The sequence below is a fragment of the Microtus ochrogaster genome, unplaced genomic scaffold (assembly GCF_000317375.1).
Source record: "Microtus ochrogaster isolate Prairie Vole_2 unplaced genomic scaffold, MicOch1.0 UNK123, whole genome shotgun sequence".
Taxonomy (NCBI): Eukaryota; Metazoa; Chordata; class Mammalia; order Rodentia; family Cricetidae; genus Microtus; species Microtus ochrogaster.
Genome location: NW_004949221.1, coordinates 629,859 through 649,695, shown reverse-complemented (window position 1 = coordinate 649,695; position 19,837 = coordinate 629,859). Strand labels below are relative to the sequence as shown.

Genomic DNA, 19,837 nt, shown 5'->3' with positions numbered 1-19,837 from the left:
GGCAAGCCACCACCTTGTGGTGCTACACAGAAATGGGTTAAGCAAGATATGAAAATTAGCCGACAAGAGGCTAGAATTAACGGGCCAAGCAGTGTTTAAATGAATACAGTTTCTGTGTAGTTATTTCGGGTATGAAGCTAGTCGTGTGGGGAGCTGGGCGGGACGAAAAGCAGGCCTGCCCGCTGCTCCTTCTACAGAGGTCAATGCCTACATCCCTGGGTAACTGAGTGTAAGAGTCCCATGAAGTCCTAAGAATGATATCTGGTACACAGTGAACTATTCAATAAGTGCATGGGTCTTATGTGTCCCCACATTACCATAAGTCCCTCACCTGCCATACAGAGGACCTGGTGGCACTTCCTCCATGGGTTTGTTGTGGTGACCAAGGGAGAAAGTATCTGTGCCATGTCAGCGATCACCTGATCATCCTCCCCCCCCCCCCTTTATAGAAAACACAGCCTTTGTCTTTCCTAAGACTTAAGCAATGCTGCATGCTGGAAACCCGCCTGGTTTTCTCCCCTGTGCAATATACCCCACTCACACAACCACCAGCCACTTGCTCTGCTTCGCCAGGCCCAAGAGGGTGAAGAGGCAAACCAGCAGCACCAAGAGCAGCAGGAGGACATAGGCCAGCCACCTGTAGGAAGAAGGGAGAAGGAAGTGGGCCTCTGGAGGCCAGCAGGACCTCAGATTTACGCTAACCCAACCCGACCCTGCAGCCTCCCTGCTGCCCAGCAAAGGTCATTGGTGAAACAATGCATGGGCTCACAAGACTCTGGAGCACCTGAAACCTACCCTGAACAGATCACACAGAAGTTCTGTGTTTGTGGACACATGCATTGGCCTCTCTAAATAAATCCCTGAGCCAGTACTGTCAGTCACCTAGGACCTTAGTGCACACTTCAGAGGTCTGATGTCTAGGTCTCAATTACACAATTAGCCATGTAACCTATTTGCCTCAGTTTCCCTACCAGAAACATGAGTGGCATATCAGGATCAAATTCAAAATCCGTTGCCAGGTGAATGAATGGACACATGGAACGGTCCTAGGAGAATGGGCTTGTGGCTGAAGTTCGTGTTAGCTAAATCATCCGGGGAGCTGTGAACGTGACACAATATGTAAGTAAGTAAGTAATGCATCAGGACTACAGAGGAAGCCACATGGGGGCCCAAACTCGGCACTTGGCACACTGTGAGTGCTCCACAAAGAGATTCATTCTCAGCAGTCACCATGTAATTGTGGTTTGCACTCCCCGAGACCTTGTCCCTGGCCATACCTCCGCACTCACCTCCATGGCCCCAGGGTATTTATTGAGGGCCTGTCTTTTACCAGACACTTTTCCAGAGCATCTGCCAAGCATCATTGTCACAGTCCCCTCTTTCTCCCCAACCAGGCTGACACAGAACCTGTGGCCCCTGAACCTAGACCTGCCTGCCTCCCACTGCCTCATCTCCAGCATCATCCGCTGCTGGGATTGTTTCAGCCCCAGTGTGATTGTACCAAGCAACGTGGCCTCCTGCTTGGGAACAGAAGACTCGGGAGCGTCAGCTAAACGCAAGAAGAAATGAAATAACTGTGTGGATATAAAGCCGGGTCTTGCTGGCTGTTGAGATGGATGGTTGACTCAGAGGGCTTCACAGCTTGCCCTTTCCTCCCCAGTGTCACCTTTTAGTATGGCCCTTCTAAACACTTTCACATAAGCTGCCCTGTCTGTCCCCAGACAAGCCCCTTCCTATTTTACATGCTCCAAAACTCTCATTCACCCACCTTACAGAAAACCTGCTTTCTAAAAATATTTTATATCTATGAGTGCTTTGCCTACATGTATGTACATCTACCAAATGCATGCCTGGTGTCTGCAGAGGTCAGAAAGAGTGTTGGATCCCATGGAATTGGAGTTACAGATAGTTGTGAGCTACCATGAGGGCTGGGAACCGAACCTGGGTCTTCTATACAAGCAGCAAGTGCCCTTAAGCCATTAAGACATCTCTCTAGTTCCTCTCTTCTTACTCCGTTTGATGCTTTGGTGAACACAGAGCCTCACACATGCTAAGTAGGCAACGCTACGGGAGTCAAGTTCCCCAGCCCCTCAGTAGTAGATTTTAAGTAAGTCTCTACCAGAGCCACAAAGCCAGCCCATCACTGGGGAATTCTAGGCAGGCGCTCTACCACTGACCATTACTCCCCATTTCCTCACTGGTGAATTTCAGGTGCTCTACCACTGAGCCACATCCCCTTCACTGGGAGATTCCAGGCAGGTGCTCTACCACTGAGTCATACCCGCAGTCCCTCACTGGGGGAGTCTAGGCAGAAGTTTCACCTCTAAGTCACACTTTCAGTCCCTCAGCAGTCAGTTCTAGGCAAACATTCTTCCATTATCCAGATCCTCAGCCTTCTTTTTCCTCTTTGAGACAATGCTTCACTGAGTTATTCAGACTGACCTTGAAATTACTCGGTAGGACAAGCAGGCCTTGAGTTTTCAACCCTTTTACCTCAGCCTCCAGAGTAGTTGAGATTACAGGCCTATACCATCAGGTCTGGCTTTGTAAGCCTGTTTTATACTGATCTCCCTGCTAAAGAATCTTTCCTGGGTGGGATTTCCTGTGTCAGCCCCCCTGCTTGGCATATCTGTACTTTACTGGCACTGTTCCATCTGTCATAACGTAGTCTTTGTTTCAGACACTCGTTATTAACTCTGCACAAGGCATTTTGAGCTACGCACGACACGACTGACTTTAAGGTGGGAAAACCAAGGCCAAAGAAACTTGTGCAAGTGTGCACAAATACAGAGTGGTCTCCTGAAGCTAAGGCACATGTGCTGTCTCTCATCAGATGCTAAGTAGTTGCACAGTGAACACAGTTGCCTCCCAAATAATCTGGTAGGTAGGTTTGCTACTGGGTTAGTCCAAGAGGAAACTGAATTGTGATTGATTTGCTGAACGAATGAGTCAAGGAATTGCCGAGTGAGTGAACGAGAGAGGAGACTGTGGGGGGGCGGTGTAAACATGGGGATGGGCCCCCAATGTCTGGATCCAACCTCACAGCTCAGTTTGTCAGCCTGGTCTATGTTCACAACTGGGTAATTCTTCACAGTGGGGCTGGCCTGAAGGATGCTGACCAGCATCATCCCTGCTTCCACCAGGTGACAGTAGCTTTGCTTCCCCAGTGGGGCAAATAAAACTCTTTCCAGATACTGTCCCACATCCCCCCAGCGACTAGTGTGAGACTACAATGCTTAAAAAAAAAAAAAAAAAAAAAAAAACAGAAAGGTCCTTTTCCCACCTGTACTCCTCCACAAAAGTCACATCTTCAGCCACCTGCACTGGGCTGAGGGACACTCCTTGCCAGAAGGCCAGTCCTTGTAGGTGCTGAGCCACGGCCTCAGCCTGCCTCCTGGCTCCCCGGGTGGCGGCCACCAGCTCCACACGTTCTGATAGTACTTCCTCCAGGGTGGTCAGCTCAGTCCTCACCGCCTCACCCAGCCTCTCCACTGTTTCCAGCACCTGGGGAGATGACATGGTCTCAGGTCTGGGACCGCCTTTTCCAAAGCCTAGAGTTGGGGCTGAGGGATGGGGTCTCGGGGGTGAAGCAGGGATGAGGAGTGTCAGTTGCCTGAGATCTGGAGTTCTGGGGCATCTGGAAACGGGGGGGGGGCGAGGGGGGAAAGTGAGTCAAGGTGGGGCTCCCAGGTCCTCTAGTTTAGTCAGGAGCTTGAGTCCAAGGTAAAGATTCTAACCCCAGCACTGAAATTAAGTCAAAATGGAAGGATGAGTCTTAAGTCTGAAGTCTGCATCAGTCCTTTTGAGTCTGGGATCTCAAATCTGATTCCTTGGCTCTGCACAAGTAGGCACTGAAATATAACACCTGCATCTCAGTCCCAAGCTTATATCCTGGGGTATAAGATCTCACAGTGGTGGTGGGGGGGGGGGTCCCTGAGCTTGTATTTGGTCCAAGGATAGGACCTGTAGTCTTAGATCTGGCCTGAAGACAGGGACCAGTGTCCTTGGTGTTTTGTCTCTGGCTTGGTTATAAACGGAAGTGCAGGCCTGGGCCTGGATAAGAGTCTTCAGCCTGAGTCTGAATCTTCTAGATCCAGCTCCAGGTTGCAGGGTTGGGGCGGAACATATGGTCTATTGTCAGCAGGTCTGAGTTTACAGTTCTGATCTGGGGATTAGGTTTCTGGTCTGGGATCTGCTTTGAGCTTGGCTTCTTTTGTTCCTCAGTGGGGGACCACATTCCCATGTGGAGATCAATTGAGGTATGAGTTTGCAGTCTGGCTCTTTGCTGCCCCTCTCACCAAGTCATCAATGGTGCTGAGTGTGTGGTTGGCATGCAGCAGAGCTGAGCTGAGCTGGGACACCCCATCGCTGGTCTCGCTGTTGCCATAGAAACCAATGCCAATGCCCGCACTGAGAGAAGGAAGAAGAAATACCAAACAGTCTCAGAATCTGGAGGGCAGGATCATGCCTCCACACTTGCCAGTCCTCCCCTTTGCTTCATTTGCCCATCCAATCTCTGCATCCACCCTATTGGTTCATCCTCCGTGGGAAAAAGAACAGCCCAAGGTTGGCCTCCACCAGTTGCCAGGGTAACCCGAAGACCTCACTCCCCCAAGCTGGAAAGACGTCATTGTGATGCTAATGGTGGGTGGAGTGGTGGAAAAGAAGGAGCCCCCAGATTTAACTCGCACCTCCCCAGAACGGAACCCTGGTTTTGCCTATCCCAGGATAAAAAGGTTACCAACTCCTAATTATGATCAGCTCACGACCAGCTCCTCCATCCTTTGTCAAAACACCTGAGAATTCACAAACTTGTCTTAGGAGTCATTAGGCAACAACCCCTGTCTCATCCTAGCCCTTCCTGGTCTTCTTTGCCCCTGCCTCCTAAAGGTTCCTAGGAGCACAAGGTCACTAGCCCCTATTCTTTTGTAAAAGACCGCGTGCCGGGAGCTCTCAGCCTCCCCCTATGCTGCCCAGGGATCCAGGCATCTGGCCAGCTGGAAGAGGAGTAAGAGAAAGTGGGAGGGAGGGCTGAAGGCCAGGCCAGGAGCTGGGCTCCTGTCCCTGCCCAGCCAACACACAGACTTCCATTGTGGGGCTTGAATATGGGACCCACTTTTCTCCCTGAGTCTGTGCCTCACACTGGAGGGGGCGAGAGCCTGATGCCTTCACAGTTCCCAGCCTTGGGCTACACAGGCCCCCACCCCATCCCTTGGATGGGAGCCTACTGGCCCTGCCCCATTGTTCAGAACCCTACAAAGCTCCTCTTGTTCCCAGGCTCTGAGGGGGCTGGGGTTGTGACTCTCCCCCACTGGGCCTTTGTCAGCCTCCCTCATCCACCCCCATTCTGGAGAGCCTGATGAGAAAACATCTTGGACAGAGGGTGCCCAGCCCCCATATACTCCCAAACACACACCTTCTTTTTCCTACAATGAGAAGAGTGGACCAGAGCCCAGATTGGAGTGACTATTCCAGGCCACACCCCCAGATGGCTGGAGGGGACACCAGGACTCCTGCTAACCGTGCATGAGGCCCCAGCAGGTCCTGAATACTCTCATATGTGGCATTAAGTCAGCTAACCATGACCTAGGAGGGGCTGGTCTCAGAGCCAGCAATCTTGGTGTCAAGTTCACTGAAGCTCCTATGGAGTTCCTATTGAGGGTCCTGAGGGGGAAGTGGGAGGAGAGGGTTCTTTTTCCATGAGTCTGATTCTCCACTTGCCTCTTAAACCACATGGGCTTGAAAATTCATTTTTCTCCCTCCCTAACCTTCCCTCAATCAGATGTGATTGAGGCCCAGGTGTGGCCATCTTGAGCACAGCTCTTAAAAGAAAGACTCAGACCCAGCTTGGGTGTGGGCTGAGCAGGTGCTGCTGCTGCCCTGTAAGGTCTGCTGTTTCCTTGACTGAAACTCTGGCTGAAGTCACAGAGTGCCTGGGCTGGCATGTCCCGTGTCTGGCACATGGTAGTTATGTTCAGTTGTTGAATGAATGAGCTCAGTGAATGAATAACTCTTTGTTCAGTGCTGACACGGAGGACACCCCCTAGGACCAAGGTGCTGTGCCCTCTCTAGTCTTAGTGTGACTAAAGAGGGTATGGGTAGTATTGCAAAACTCACTTTATAGATGTGGACACGGAGGTCTAGAGAGAGCATCTCACTCCCCTAGGTAGCACAACCACTGAGAACCCCAAACCTATCCCAGGCTTTCAATTCTACTCCCAGGCTGGCTGCTTCATCCTCCTTAAGCCTCTAGCCCTCCACTCACCAAGCAGACAGGTACTCTCTGCGCCAACTCAGGGCCCATACCCCAAGGTAGCTTAAACAAGATTGAGAGCAAGTGTAGGGAGCTCTATTCCCAATCCCCACCCATCCTGGGGCCCCATTACCAGCCCACGAGAAGGGCAGCGATGCAGCTCCAGATAACACAGCCTCCTCCGGGTGGGGGACTCTTGGCCCCAGGGGGTTCTGGGGGCCTGCAGCAGCAGAAGCGGATGAGGTAGACAGCGATGAAGATGAGGCTCAGGCCTAAACCCAGCCCGGCCAAGGCTGCCACCAGCAGGAGAGCCTGAGGAAGAAGTGACGAGAAGCCTCAGAGAGCACTATCATGTCCCAGACAAAAAGCTCTTCCTCAGTTGGGGGGCTCAGGGGCACGAAGCCCAGCCCCTGATGGCACCCAGGTTGTGGAAAAGTTGAGATGCCTATTCTCTCTCATATTAGCAACTGAGGCCCATCCAGAATTTAGGGCTAGGTTGCCGGAGGCAGCATCCAAGTAAGGAGCCCAGGTTTGGGGTTCTGACCCTGCTTGTTCTTCCCAGGTTGTATGGCCTCAAAAGGGGCCTCGTCTCTCGGAGTCTCGGTTTCCTCCTCACCACAATCAGGCAATAAGAGTGCAGCATGTCTCACAAACTTCCAGAGGTTCCCTCTGAACTGTATGGAATGAAGGCGCAGGAAGGCTTCCATTTCCGTACTTCAGGGGAGCAGGAGAGACAGCCTTCTTTACCCCATCTCCCTCCTGCTGCTGAGCTCACACACCCACTGCAGTTGAGTCTGTCACCCCAGGGCTGGGGATGGGGACAGGGTGCTGTGACAGCTTGCATGTGTGTGTTGTGATACATACACACAAGGCTCAGAGATGAAGATAGGGAAGGAAGACAGATCAAGCAATAGAGAGGAATAGGCAGACGGAAGAGGCAGGCAAGGAAAGAGACAAAGGCAAAAAGAAAGAGGAATGTAGAGACAAGACATAAAAAATTCCAGAGGGATCTAGCACAAATAGGGAGAGAGGGAAGAGGAAGAGAGACAGACACAGAGAGATGACGAGACACACAGAGAAAGAACTACAGAAAACCGGAGACTGACAGGGTAGTATGTAGTGAGACCGAAAGGCAGGAGGGAAGGAAAGACAGGCAGAAAGGGTGTTCATAGCTGGGAACACCTTGCAGAACATCATATCTCTGAGCTAGGAAAGGCAGTTCACCCCTATAACCCCAACACTCTGGAGCTGAGGCAGGAAGGTTGTCACAGTTTCAGGACACAGTCCAAGTTACATAAACTCCAGCCAGCCTGGACTACAGAGTGAGGCCCTGTCTCAAGTAAATTCCAGAACTGTAGGCTCTTCATGTGATAGGGGCTTTCAGTAGATCTGTGTCACCTGTCTTCTTAGAGGCCCAGAGCTGGACAAGGTTGCCTGGAGCTACACTGCAGGATATGGGCAGGATGAGATCTGGAATCACAGCCCTGAATTCCCAGGGACTGTTGTCCTGAACCGTAGCATATCTGCCTGTCCTTCACATCACCTGTGTGAGTGACAAGTGCGAGCAGTGTTTCTGTGGCTGTGAATTTGCCTTCCACCAGGTGAGGGCATATGGGCTGTGAATATAAGGTGTTTGTGTAGATCATGCTGCATGTCTGTGTGCAAGGAAACACTTGTGGGCATTGATGCTTTCTGAACACTGCTTCTTCAGTCAGTGAGTGGTGTTGGTGGACTGTGGAGTGTATGTGCGTGTGACTTTGACTGAGTTTGTGAGTGTGTGTGTAGATGGGGGAGTAGACGTGTCACGTGTGCGGTGTTTGTGTGTGCCCATGTGTGTGATGGTGTACACATGAGCGTGCTGTGTATATGTGCCTTGGCATGTGATCCTGAAGGTCCTGTCCCAGAGACCCTTGAGCGTCTTTTTGTGTTCACAGTGGTCATTTTTATGAGGAAGAATGTCCCGGGGATAGGACTGTATGTGCCCTAGCTTTGACTCGGCTGTTGAAGATTGGGTTGAGTGAACTGTGGTGGTGCTGGGGGCCCACGGGGGATTCCTCGTGGCTGAGGCGCTCTCTGGAGCCATTAGCCCCGTGAGTCTGGTTGGGAGTAGGTGGACCCACCGTCTGGAGGCTGTGATTGTGTAAGTGGCTGTGGGCGAGGGGATGGCGGTCCCTGTTTGGAGGGGAGAGGGGGCGGGTGGAGTAGGCAGGGAGGAGCCGCTCAGGCTGTGCCAGCCATGACCCAAATAGCAAGCACACAGCACACGTTCCCCCTTGCTGCTTTTCTGGGAACACCCCCTCCCTCGACGCTCTCCCAACCCTGTGCCCCTTTCCCAGAAGCAGCAGAGATTCAGATTTGGGGGGAGGGCAGGGCTGACTCCCAGCCCCCCTCGCCAGGCCCCCCAGCTCAGCCAAGCTTTTCTCATTAATCTCAAAGTCAAGGACTTGAATTAAACTGGGTCAGGGGACATTCACACACCCCCCACCCAGAGCTGCAGCTGGGCCCCTTTCCCTGGAGACCCAGCTTCTGTGAGGTTCCACTACCAGCTTCACCCTTCTGGGACCTAGGCCTCTCTTTAGTATCCCCAAAACTAACCTCATCTCCACCCGATCCTCTCTAACGCCCTGACAGCCCCTTCTGTCCTGGGGCAGGCCAAAAACACCCTGAATCCTCATCTCACCTCACCTCATTCCCCAGCCCTGGCCCTAAAATCTCTCTTCCCTATTTGAGGATATCAATCCCCGGTCCCAGACTTCAGCTGCCTTCCCAGACTTCCCGCTCTCTGTCCTCTCTCTTAGGTACCCCCTTTTCTGGGACATATTTACTAGCTGGGATTCTGTAGGGGCGGGGTCCTTCTCATCTAGGACCTCAAGAGCGGACCTTTCCTTAGATGACCCTGAAGACTGGCTTCCACGGCAGGTCTCGGGAGCCCAAATGCTGGGGCCTCATCTCCGCCCATTTAGGACTCTTGGGGAGGGGTGTCTAGGCTCTTGGCTTTCTCTTATTTAGTAAGAGAGGGGTCTGCATTCCCAGCGCACGTCCGAGGGGGGAACCTAAAGGTATGAGCTCTCTATCTCTAATCATGCTCTTGTACCTCCAAAAGCAGGCTGGGTCCCCGACCCCCAAGATGCAGGAACTGTGACCCAGACTCCTGTTCCCGGGGTACCTTGCCCCTGTTTGCCATCCCACCTGCTGGTACTCTTGGTCGCGGGGCGCAAAACCGCTGGGCACCGGTCGGAGCTGGAAGTCAGCGCGGGGCAGCTGGTGGAGGAGATGCACCCAGGCAGAGGGTCGGTAGCCCGGGGGTGCCCCCATGGCCCCGGGGAGGGGCAGCTGGGCGGACCGGGCCGGGAGCCTCGGTGCTGTGCGGGGCGCGGGCGGAGCGGGGTTTGCGGGGCTCCCGGGAGCAGGAGCCCGGAGGGCGGGGGGTGGAGATTGGGGAGGGGGAGGTGCGGCAGGCGCCTCGGTGCTGCCCCTGGCGGCCACCGGAGGCAATGCGGTGTGAGCAGTGGGCCCAGTTGCTCCGCCCTCTCCCGGGCTCCCACCTGCTGCCTGAGCAGGTGCAGGGTCTTTGCTCAAGTCAGTTGTATCTAGGGGCTGAGCTGTGCTGAGAACATAATCGGTTAGCCTTCCTTCTTCCCGTACGTGCAAGAAGTAGGATACTGTGATTTCTCTCTGAAGCACACAAGCTCTTTATCCTTATGTAAAACCTTCACCTTGGTGTAAAGGTCATTAGTATTTGAGCAGCATTTTGTAGGTAATACCCAGGCGCGCCAATGAAAATCCCTCACTTTTATTCTAAGAGTGTTCTCTGTTGTAATGAGAGCTTCTGCTTGGATAAAAGTCCCAGCCCCCACCACCACCACTTTGTCCTAACCTGTATATGGACAGGAACCTTCCTGTGTGGACAGATCCTTCTAGAATGTGTTTAAAGACCTGCACAGCCAGACGTTGGTGGCTCACGCCTTTAATCCCAGCACTCGGGAGGCAGAGGCAGGCGGATCTCTGGGAGTTCGAGACCAGCCTGGTCTACAGAGGTAGTTCCAGGACAGGCTCCAAAACCACAGAGAAACCCTGTCTCTAAAACCAAAAAAAAAAAAAAAAGACCTGCACATGCTGTAAGGACTAACCAACTTCTTATAAGAGGACACCCCCACCCCCAGCCACCGCTTTGTGTAAGGGCTCCTGTTATCCACATAGGAACTCATCCCATCTGCATGAGGTGGCTTCCCAGGTCTTTGAGACGTCCTTCAGACTGCTGCAATCTATACCATCCTCACCCATCGCCATTCACCTTAAAGTTTTCAAGGTATCTTCTAGAAAAAAAAATACTTGTTTGGGATCTCATTGGAAGCCACTAAAGTCACACAAATAGATGAGGAAGGGTTTATAGAGACCCTGGCAGGGGTCCTGACCACTGTGATTTCATCACCCTGGCCTTCACTGTGTGAACTAGAACCAACATTCCCAGGATGCTGTTCAGGGGTCTCTCTTGGTGTGGAAAAGGAATAGTCTTTAGTCTTTGTCCCTGAAATACCCAGTATATATATAATGGAGAGAGTAAAAGGTATCCATCTCAATTCTGGTCCAGGTTGATAGCAAAAGGAGAGAGAAAGAGAGAGACAGACAGACAGAGACAGAGACACACAGAGAGAGAACTTGAATTGTTTGCTTTCTGCATCTGCCCCTGTCTTTCTTTTGTCTCCATCTCTCTGCCTCTTGAATGTGTGGTTTGGTCCCAGAAGGCAGCCTCTTTGGGGAACTGCTTTAGCCTGTATTGATTAAAATTAAGACACCTGCCCTATTATACCAGAGATTTGTAGTACATCCAATATAGGTCTGTAGGCTTGACCTCCACCTATCATTGTATCCTGTCTGTTTCTCCTAGAAGTGATATGGAGGGATTATTCCCAGATGGCCCTTGTGGGATTCTGGAGTCCCCAGATGGGGACACCATTCCCAAATGACCTCAGACTCCACAGGCGTTAATTCAGGCTGGGTGTAGAGAAGCTGGCACTGCCACGTGGTCGGGGCTATTTAGTTTCAGCCAGTGCTGGCCATATGGGAAGAGGGACCCAGCTTCACCAGATGTTCCAAATTTCCAAACGAAGACAGAAATCTGGATATTTTTAAAGCAAAATCCTTCAGCTTTTAAATGTTAAAATGAATTCAAATAAAAAATGTGACTATGTGGGCCAAATAAAACCTGTCTGTGGGTTGGTGCTGGCTGGTCTGCAAGCTCTGGTCTAGCCAGACACTATGCCTCACTGGCATGCAAGGGGCAAGCGGGGATGAGAGGGCCACGGTGATGTTGAGTCAGAGAAGTGGAAGAGTAGCCCAGGAGAGGTAGTAGTGTCTCCTCCTCCAGGGAGCCCTCCTGCCCAGCCCTTCCAGTCAGAAGGTGAGAGCAGGCCTCGACTGAGAAATTCAACCTAGACTCGAAGAGCCTTGCTGGCTAACCAGGTACACGGAGATTCCTGGAGATATCACCAAGTTCTGTATCTTATTTCTAGCATATAGTATGTCCTCACTAAATGGAATGAACTATGATTTGTTTTCCTATAGGCCTCATACACAGTACAGGGTGTCTGCTATGCTTCAGGCATTGCTTCGTGTCCTGAAAGAAAATGACACAGCCTCCTATGGATGGTAGCTACCCAAGAAATGGACTGTAAGTATAGCGTGAAGCTGTAGGAAAAGGGGAATATTTAAGTCAGTGTGCCACAGGGATTTCTACACATCTGTGTTTACTGCAGCACCGCATACAGTTGTCAAGTGACAGACTCAACCCGGCTGTCCATCAGCAGATGAAAAAAGAATAAATATAAAGCAAAATATAAAATATATAACATAAAGAATAACAAAGGATAAGAAAATGTGGTCTGTATGCACAACGGCAATTTATAGAATTGTAAAGAAGAATGAATTATTATTTTCGAAAAATCAGATGGAATTGGAGATCATTGTTTTTATTGAAATAAGCCAGATTTATAAAGGCAAACATTGCATTTTTTGGTCATCTGAGGACCTAGATCATATTCATATATATGTATATATTTATGAATGAAAATATTATGAGACCCATTGCTATGTACAATTAATCAATACTAACAACAAATTCCATAGTCTATTTGAGTGTGTGGTGGGAAGAAATGGTTGCTTCTGGATACAAAAGACACTTGGGAAATGGCTCTTCCTGCGTGTGGGTGACCTTAAAGTATGGACTCAAATGACTGACAGCTAGGATCAGACCTCACAGCTGAGCTGCCTGATGTGAGCCCAGATGGTAGAGTGGTTGATTTTATGTGCTAACTTGACTGGGTTGGGGGATACACAGATTGCTGGTACAACCTTATTTCTTTATTCACAGTACGTGTGTCTGAGAGAAGTTGTTGATTAGATATTAACCCATCACATTAGATGTAAGATTTGTGTACCCCCAAATCTATTGAGGGTTAGTACAGAATAAGTTCACATTCTTTTCCATACTTGTAACATCCTCTTCTGCTATAAGATACTTGAGGTCCTAATATTCTGGCCTTTAGACTCAAGGTGAAGTCAACCTCTGATGTCCCTGGGTCTTCATGGAGGACTTCATTTTGTGGGACTTCTCACTTGCATAGTTGTTTGAGTCAATTCTCACAATAAATTTCCTTCAATCTATTTTTGTATTCATCCATCCACCCACCCATCCATCCATCCATCCATCCATCCATCCATCCATCCATCCGTCTAGTATATCCATCTGTGGTGCTTTGAGTGAGAAATGTCTCTCCCTAGGTTCATGGACTTGAACACTTGGTCCCCAGTTAGCAGTACTGTTTCAGGGGGGTAGTGGCACCTTTCAGAGGTGGATCCTTGCTAGAAGAAGTACATCAGAGGTGCTGGACTTTGAGAGTTCCAACCTTATGTAACTTTTAGTTTGCTATTTCTGTTTCATGCTTGCCGTTGAAATGTAGTTTCTCAGTTTCCTGCTTCAGGTTCCTGATCCAGCCTCTTGGGGCCATGTATCCCTACCCCCAACATTACAGCTTCTCCCTCTAGAATCCTGAGTGCAAATTTTCCCTTCTGTAACTTGAGTTGGTCATGACATTTTATCACAACTGCAAAGGTAACTAACACAGAAGTTGGTACCAGGAAGGGAGTCTCTCTCTCTTTCTCTCTGTCTCTTTAGTTCTTTGTCTAACTACCTACCTACCTATCCATCACTCATTCATCTCATTTGTGCTATTTCTCTGCAGAACTCCTACCAGAACTCCTACCCTTGGATCTGGCAAGTATACACTTAAGTATTCTTCAGGGAAAATGAATACATCTATCTACCACAAGAACTATGAAAGAAGCCGGGCGGTGGTGGCGTACAGCTTTAATCCCAGCACTTGGGAGGCAGAGACAGGTAGATCTCTGTGAGTTCGAGGCCAGCCTGGTCTACAACAGCTAGTTCCAGGACAGGCTCTAAAACTACAGCGAAACCCTGTCTTGAAAAAACAAAAACAAACAAAAAAAAAACCAGAATAGTCTGTATATCTACAAAGGATGACATGGAACCCATACCTAACACTATTAAAGGGGTCAAGAATCTGTGGCTAAATGGGTCATAGGCCCCAGGGGAGAATCCAATATTTTTCTGTCAAATAGATGTAATATTAAGGGAATGGTTTATGACCATACATGTAGAACAGAGAATCTCTCAACTCCTATCAGAGAAGCTTCTTGCAGTAGATAGCAACCAACACAAAAACCCTCAGCTGGTCACTGTGCAGAGAACAAAATACTGTGGATGTTCATATCACACCCTTCCTTCAGAGGCTCAGGGGTCTTTTCAGAGGAGGCAGAAAGATTCATAAGAGCCACATTTGGTGGATAATTTCAAGTACACAGTGTTCTCCAGACACAACAGGTCAGGTAAACTTATGAATTCATGGTGAATTATGACATCATGTATGAAACATGTTCGAGCTCCAGCCAGACAAAATCCAGCATAGAGGAGGGAATGTTGCCGCTATTAACTGAGGAGCTACTGACATTTTATAGATGCTAGGAGAGGGGAAGTGCATTTTCTTTAATGAGGTAGCCCCTGACAAACTGACCATACACTATGTAACAAGCTTCAATCCAAAGACTAGATGGGCAACACAAGCTCCTCAATCCCAAAGGATGGGCTGAACCATTGACCCCTTTCCAAAGTATACAGATTCAGAAAGGAGAAATGAAAGAAAATAACTTCAAAGTTGAAAAACGTGACAAATGCGTCCTCAGGCAGTGACCAAGGTCATGTCATCAGTCATTAAGATGGTGACTCCTTGTCTGTAGTTATCTAATGGTAAATGTCTCCCCCAGTCATTCGAATACTTAGCTTCCAGTTGTGGCACTGTTTGGGGAGGTTTATATATCAGAGAAAATATGTCTGGTAAGCTATGGAAGCGTCATGGCCCATCTCCAATTCAAGGTCTTGGGAGGTAGAGACAGGGGATCCCTGGGACTAGGTGACTAACAAAGTCTTCAAAGTCTACATTCAGTGAGGGGCCCTGTGCAATAAATAAAGTGAAGCGATATAGAGGAAGATAATTGTTGTCAGCTCTGGCATCCACATATATGTACACATTCATGTACAAAACCCCTTACATGTGTGAACATGCATACAGACATTCATACACCACACAAACACATACACACACACACACACACACACACACACACACACTCACGCACTATTCCAACTGAAGAACATTTTATAAAATCCTTAACCAGAGTTCTCAAAGTTGTCAAGGTTAGTGAAAACAAAGAAAGCCTGTGTAACTGCCAAGGCCAAGAAGAGCCTAAGGAGATAGGAGGGACAAATGTAACAGGATCTGGGGACAGAGAAGTGACAGTAAATCAAAGGAAGGGAATATGAGTACAGTTTAAACTACAGTTAGCAACAGTGTGACCATGTGGCTCCTTCCCTGTGACAAAGAAGCTTAGGAATGTGAGATGATAATAGGAGGAGACTCTGGGAAAGATGTATAGGAACTCTGTAGCTGGCAACTTGCCTTGCATCTGAAATTCTAAAATAAAATTTATTTTAAAAAAGCACAGTGAATTTAAAAAAAAAGCATAACAAAAGAGTTTTAAATATAAGTCTGGGGACCAGTACACAGGTACAGCTAATAAGGTACTTACCACCAAGTCTAATGACCTGACTTTGATCCTTGGCACTTACATGGAGAAAGGAGAGAATTGGCTTCTGCAAGCTATCCCCTGGCTTTCATGACCCACCCACTCACAGATGCACTATAAACAAATAAATGTATGTTACAAACATCTTCTAAAATGAACTCAGAGCACAAAACAGCTTTATTTTTTTATTTGTTTTATGTGTGACTGGGCCTTCTTTTTTGGCCTTTTTATTGTTTTAAATTATCTTATTATTGTTTTAAGTGAATGTATGTTTTGTCTGTATGTATGCTGTGCAGCACATGTGTGCCTAGAGCCCTCAGAAGCTAGAGGAGAGTATCAGATCCCCCTGGCTTTGGAGTTACAGATAGTTGTGAACCACCATCTGTATGCTGGGGATTGAACCCATGTTCTCGGGAAGAGCAGCCAGAGCACTTAACCACTGAGCCATTTCTCTACGTCCCTTCCCCCATATCTCTCTCTCTCTCTCTCTCTCTCTCTCTCTCTCTCTCTCTCTCTCTCTCTCTCTTACTTTGACACTTCGAGATAGGAACTTATTATTTAGCCCCGGCTGACCAAGGACTTGCTATCTAGACCAGTCTGTTCTTGAAATCACAGAGATCTGCTTGTCCCTGCCTCCTAAGTGCTGTAATTCAACAGACATGCCATTCTGCCCAGATAAGGCCCAATTTTTTCTTTGTTCATTGGCCATAATCTGGAGAAGGCCTTCAGTATTTTATTGTCATTTTGAGGTTTTCCAATGGTTGAGCCTCCAGGGGCCCTATCATCTAGCCTAACTTAATATTAAAGCGGCTAACAGTCCATCAGTTCGAAGTTGCTTCTCTTAACCTGGTGGGGGCCTGAGCTGAGACCTCCCTAGGACAAAGGAGGGGAGCAGAGCACAGACACAGACCTGTCCTTTCTCCTTATTCTCTTCCTTTCTCCCCTGCTCCAATTTCTGGGGTCAAGTCGAGCAGGATGGGGTGCTCTCACTGGCACTGTTTCACTCTGGCTCTTCTCTCCCACATCTTGCCAGGAAAGTAGCTGGAATCCTTGTCTGATGGAAGCTCTTGGGAAGCCCTCTTCCCTTTTGACCAGTCTTTCAAGAATTGTTGCTTTCCTTACCTCCCGCTGTTTGGGTTAAGGCTTCATCCCAGTCCCTGGCTTCCATATACCCAATTAGTCTGGAATGTTTGGGTGGAAGTTCCATCCCAAGCCCCCTCCCCTGGGAGCTGCCTCAGTCCAGGCTCCACTCCAAAAAAAGTCTGGCCAAATGATGACCCCCTCCTCTGAGATGCTCAAGACCACTCCCACAGGGTATTTAAACAGCAACCCAGAGACCAAACATGGTTTTCCGCTCTTCCTTTTCATCTCCTCTCTGGGGGCCGGAATGCCACCCAAGAGCGCTGGTGTCCATTAAACCCGGGCTTTCTCTAATTCGGCTTGATTTGGTCTGATTCTGATTATTACATTGGTGGGGAGGTTTATCAGGGCACAAAATCTTTTCACTGGCTACTGTTGAAGTCAAGGCAAAGCCACAACCCTTATCTCCAAAGCACACTCCTTACCACAAAGGGAAGCAGTGATAGTTTATTGTGGAATCATATATGGGTAGGCATAGTCCAGGAACACATATTTCTGTCTGTCCCCGCTCTCCCAAAGCCATGCTCTGCTGTGAAAATAGTTTCATGAGATTTTATTAGTTACAGAAAAAAATGTTATAAATCGAGTATTTGCCAAAGAAATTGGTGAGGGGTTTTGGCATGGGTGGGGGGGATTTCTGCTATGGGTTTCAGTTGCTATATGATGTCATTCTTAGCTTTGGGGTTGGTGGAGGCTGGTGGTATGCTAAGAATAAAATTTAAGGGTGTTCTTTTCATAGTATCTTTTAATAGCCAGACAGATCTCATTTCCCATATTGCCTCCTGAAACCTTTTAATAATTTCTTTCTTCCACCTAGAATCCTAGCTCTGATACCAGCTGGAGGTCCAGCACTTCAATTCCGTTCTGACAATAACATTTTAAGGTTTTGATAGCTACAGGCTGTTAGGTCAGGCATAGGGGTGGCCAGTGGATTGCTTTCAAAGGGAGTAAAAATAACCCAAGATAATTGGGCTCTGGAGGTCTGGTTGCAGCATTTTAATTCACACTTTCCGAGTTCTGTCCTTGGGCTTTATAGAATCTCTAACACAGGAGAAACTCTTGTCTCTCCTTTTTTATTTTATTTAATTAACATTTTTCATTTATTTTACATACTAATCACAGTTTCCCCTCCTTCCTCTCCATCCATTCCCCTCTCTGGGACTACCATCTATGCCCCTTCTATCCACACCTCCTCTATCACCATTCAGAAAGGGGCAGACCTCCCATGGGCTTGAGCAAAGCATGGAATGTCAAGTTGAGGCAGAACTGAGCTCCTCCTCCTCCTGTAGGCTGAGCAAGATAATCTAGTATGGGGAACAGTTCCCCAAAAGCCAGTCAAGTGCAAAGGACTGGTCCCTATCCCACTGCTAGGAACCTTACAAATAGACCAAGACACACAACTGCCACACACATGCAGAAGTCAGTCCCATGCAGGTTCCCCAACTTCCAGTCCACAGACGCGTGCTCCCGGAACTTAAGTCAGTTATCTCTGTGGGTTGCTTGGTCGTGACCTAGACGTCCCTGGCTCCTACAACCCTTTCTATCTCTCTTTTACAGGTCTCCGGGAGCTCAGCCCAGTGCTTGGCTGTGAATCTGTTTCCATCAGTTACTGAATAAAGGCTTTCTGAGGACAATTAGGGTAGTCACCAATCTGATGACAGTAGATGGCCAGTTCAGACACCCTCTCCACCACTGCCAGGAGTCTTAGTTGGGGTCATTCCTGTGGACTCCCAGGAGTCTTTTTGTCTCTTCTTCCTCCTCCCCATCCTCATCTTCTGCTCACATAATTTCCATGTCCTCCATTCAAAGACCATCGGATAAGCAACCCCGTTTTGTTATTTCGCCCACAAGTCTATTCCTATTCACCCAGGCTAGGGACAGAGTCGGGCAGGAGGAATGATTCCATCCAAACACAGCAGACTTACCGGAGCCATTCACAGGAGCATGGGTGACTTGGGCAGCTCTGTTCCTGCAAAGTCCATCCCAACATGGGTGAGGCCTCATAAAACTGGCATCCCTGGAGATTCCTGGATATCTTCCTGGCAGTTCCACTGACCAGCTTCCTCTCCTCCATCAACTGTTTATCTCTACTAGAACCTCAAGTAGAGGGAGCCCCCAAGAGTCTTTCCTCTATGTTTTCTGTAGTTTTCATGAGCCTCCTCCCACCCCACAGGAGAAATAGTTCAGTGTGGAGCTTAACAGCTAAGTGACACTGAGGTTATTCAAGCATCTTGCATTGCTCCAGGCACAAGGAGAACACACATTATAGGCTCAGAGGTCAGAGGTAATCCACACCAAGTAAAAGTATGTTCTGGATGATGTGTGTTCATCACCCAAAATCCCTTTATTAAACTCCTAGGCCCCTTGTATCTCAGATGTGGTTGTATCTTTAATGAGATGACTGAAGTAAAATGAGGCCCCAAGAGTGGACTCTGACACAACTGGAGTCCTTGTAAAAAGAAGTTAGGGACCAGTTACATGACTCATCAGGTCAAACTGCTTGTCGCCAAGCCTGACGACCTGAGCTCTGTCCTTGGGACCCACAGGGTTTAAGGAGAAAACAGACCAAAGGCTGAAGGGACTCTGGCCAGCTTGAGCATGACAAGCATGGCTCTGGCAGGCCTTGCCATTCTCTCCTGTTCCCTCTCCCTTGCTAAAAACATTTAGATCACATTCGAAAAGCTAGCCCCAAGGTCTATTCCCTCCTTTGGACTCTTCCTTCTCCTGAGGCTGACTACCAAGGTCCAGCTATTAAAGTTTTGAAGTCTAACAATAAGAAGCCCCCTTTGGCTAACTAATTAACATGCCCATTGAAAACTGAACACCTTACCTTAACATAGGGTTTCCCATTTTACATTTATAAACCACCATTTGTCTATGTCCCATGTCTGTTTCCTCTCTACCCAGAGGCAGTCCTTTGTCCTTGGGGACAAATACCCCTGTCCCCTTTCCCTTGTTCCCTTCCCCTTCTCCCTGGTCATCTGTTTCCTGGTTTTGGATTTTGTTTGTTTATTTTATTTTATTTTTGTTTTTTGAAACAGTGTTTCTCTGTAGCTTTGGAGCCTGTTGAACTCCCAGAGAGCTACCTGTCTCTGCCTCCCAAGTACTGGGATTAAAGGCATGTGCCACCGTCGCCCAGCTTGTCTCCTGATTTTGTCTCTTATTCCAAGCTATTTGTCCCTCTGGGGCAAATAAATCTCCTTTGGGCTGAGAACTTGGTTTTGGGATTCCTGATTGGATAATTTCCTTTCACAGACTCCCACATACTGTTTTCTGACCTCCACA

General features: G+C 48.6%; 2 protein-coding genes across 4 annotated transcripts in view; one reads left to right on the top strand and one right to left on the bottom strand.

Moving 5' to 3' along the window:
• Positions 1-9,661, bottom strand: part of Ttyh1 (tweety family member 1) — a 22,338-nt gene extending 12,677 nt beyond the window's left edge. For both annotated transcript variants that reach the window (XM_005371707.3, XM_005371706.3), the window contains exons 1-5: positions 9,443-9,661; positions 6,387-6,565; positions 4,299-4,410; positions 3,284-3,504; positions 542-637 (exon numbers count right to left, since the gene is read on the bottom strand). In XM_005371707.3, coding sequence (XP_005371764.1) covers positions 542-637; positions 3,284-3,504; positions 4,299-4,410; positions 6,387-6,565; positions 9,443-9,568 — 734 coding nt within the window. In that variant the 5' untranslated portion in view covers positions 9,569-9,661. The remainder of the gene's footprint in view (positions 1-541; positions 638-3,283; positions 3,505-4,298; positions 4,411-6,386; positions 6,566-9,442) is intronic.
• Positions 9,662-10,397: 736 nt separating this feature from the next.
• Positions 10,398-19,837, top strand: part of LOC113455798 (leukocyte-associated immunoglobulin-like receptor 1) — a 123,139-nt gene continuing 113,699 nt past the window's right edge. The window contains exons 1-3 of one of the 2 annotated variants that reach the window (XR_003376760.1): positions 10,412-10,562; positions 11,819-11,924; positions 13,495-13,643. The gene's annotated coding sequence lies outside the window, so the exon portion shown is untranslated. Of the gene's footprint in view, positions 10,563-11,818; positions 11,925-13,494; positions 13,644-19,837 lie in introns of those variants that run through there. The other variant, XM_026778288.1, reaches the window with a different exon arrangement.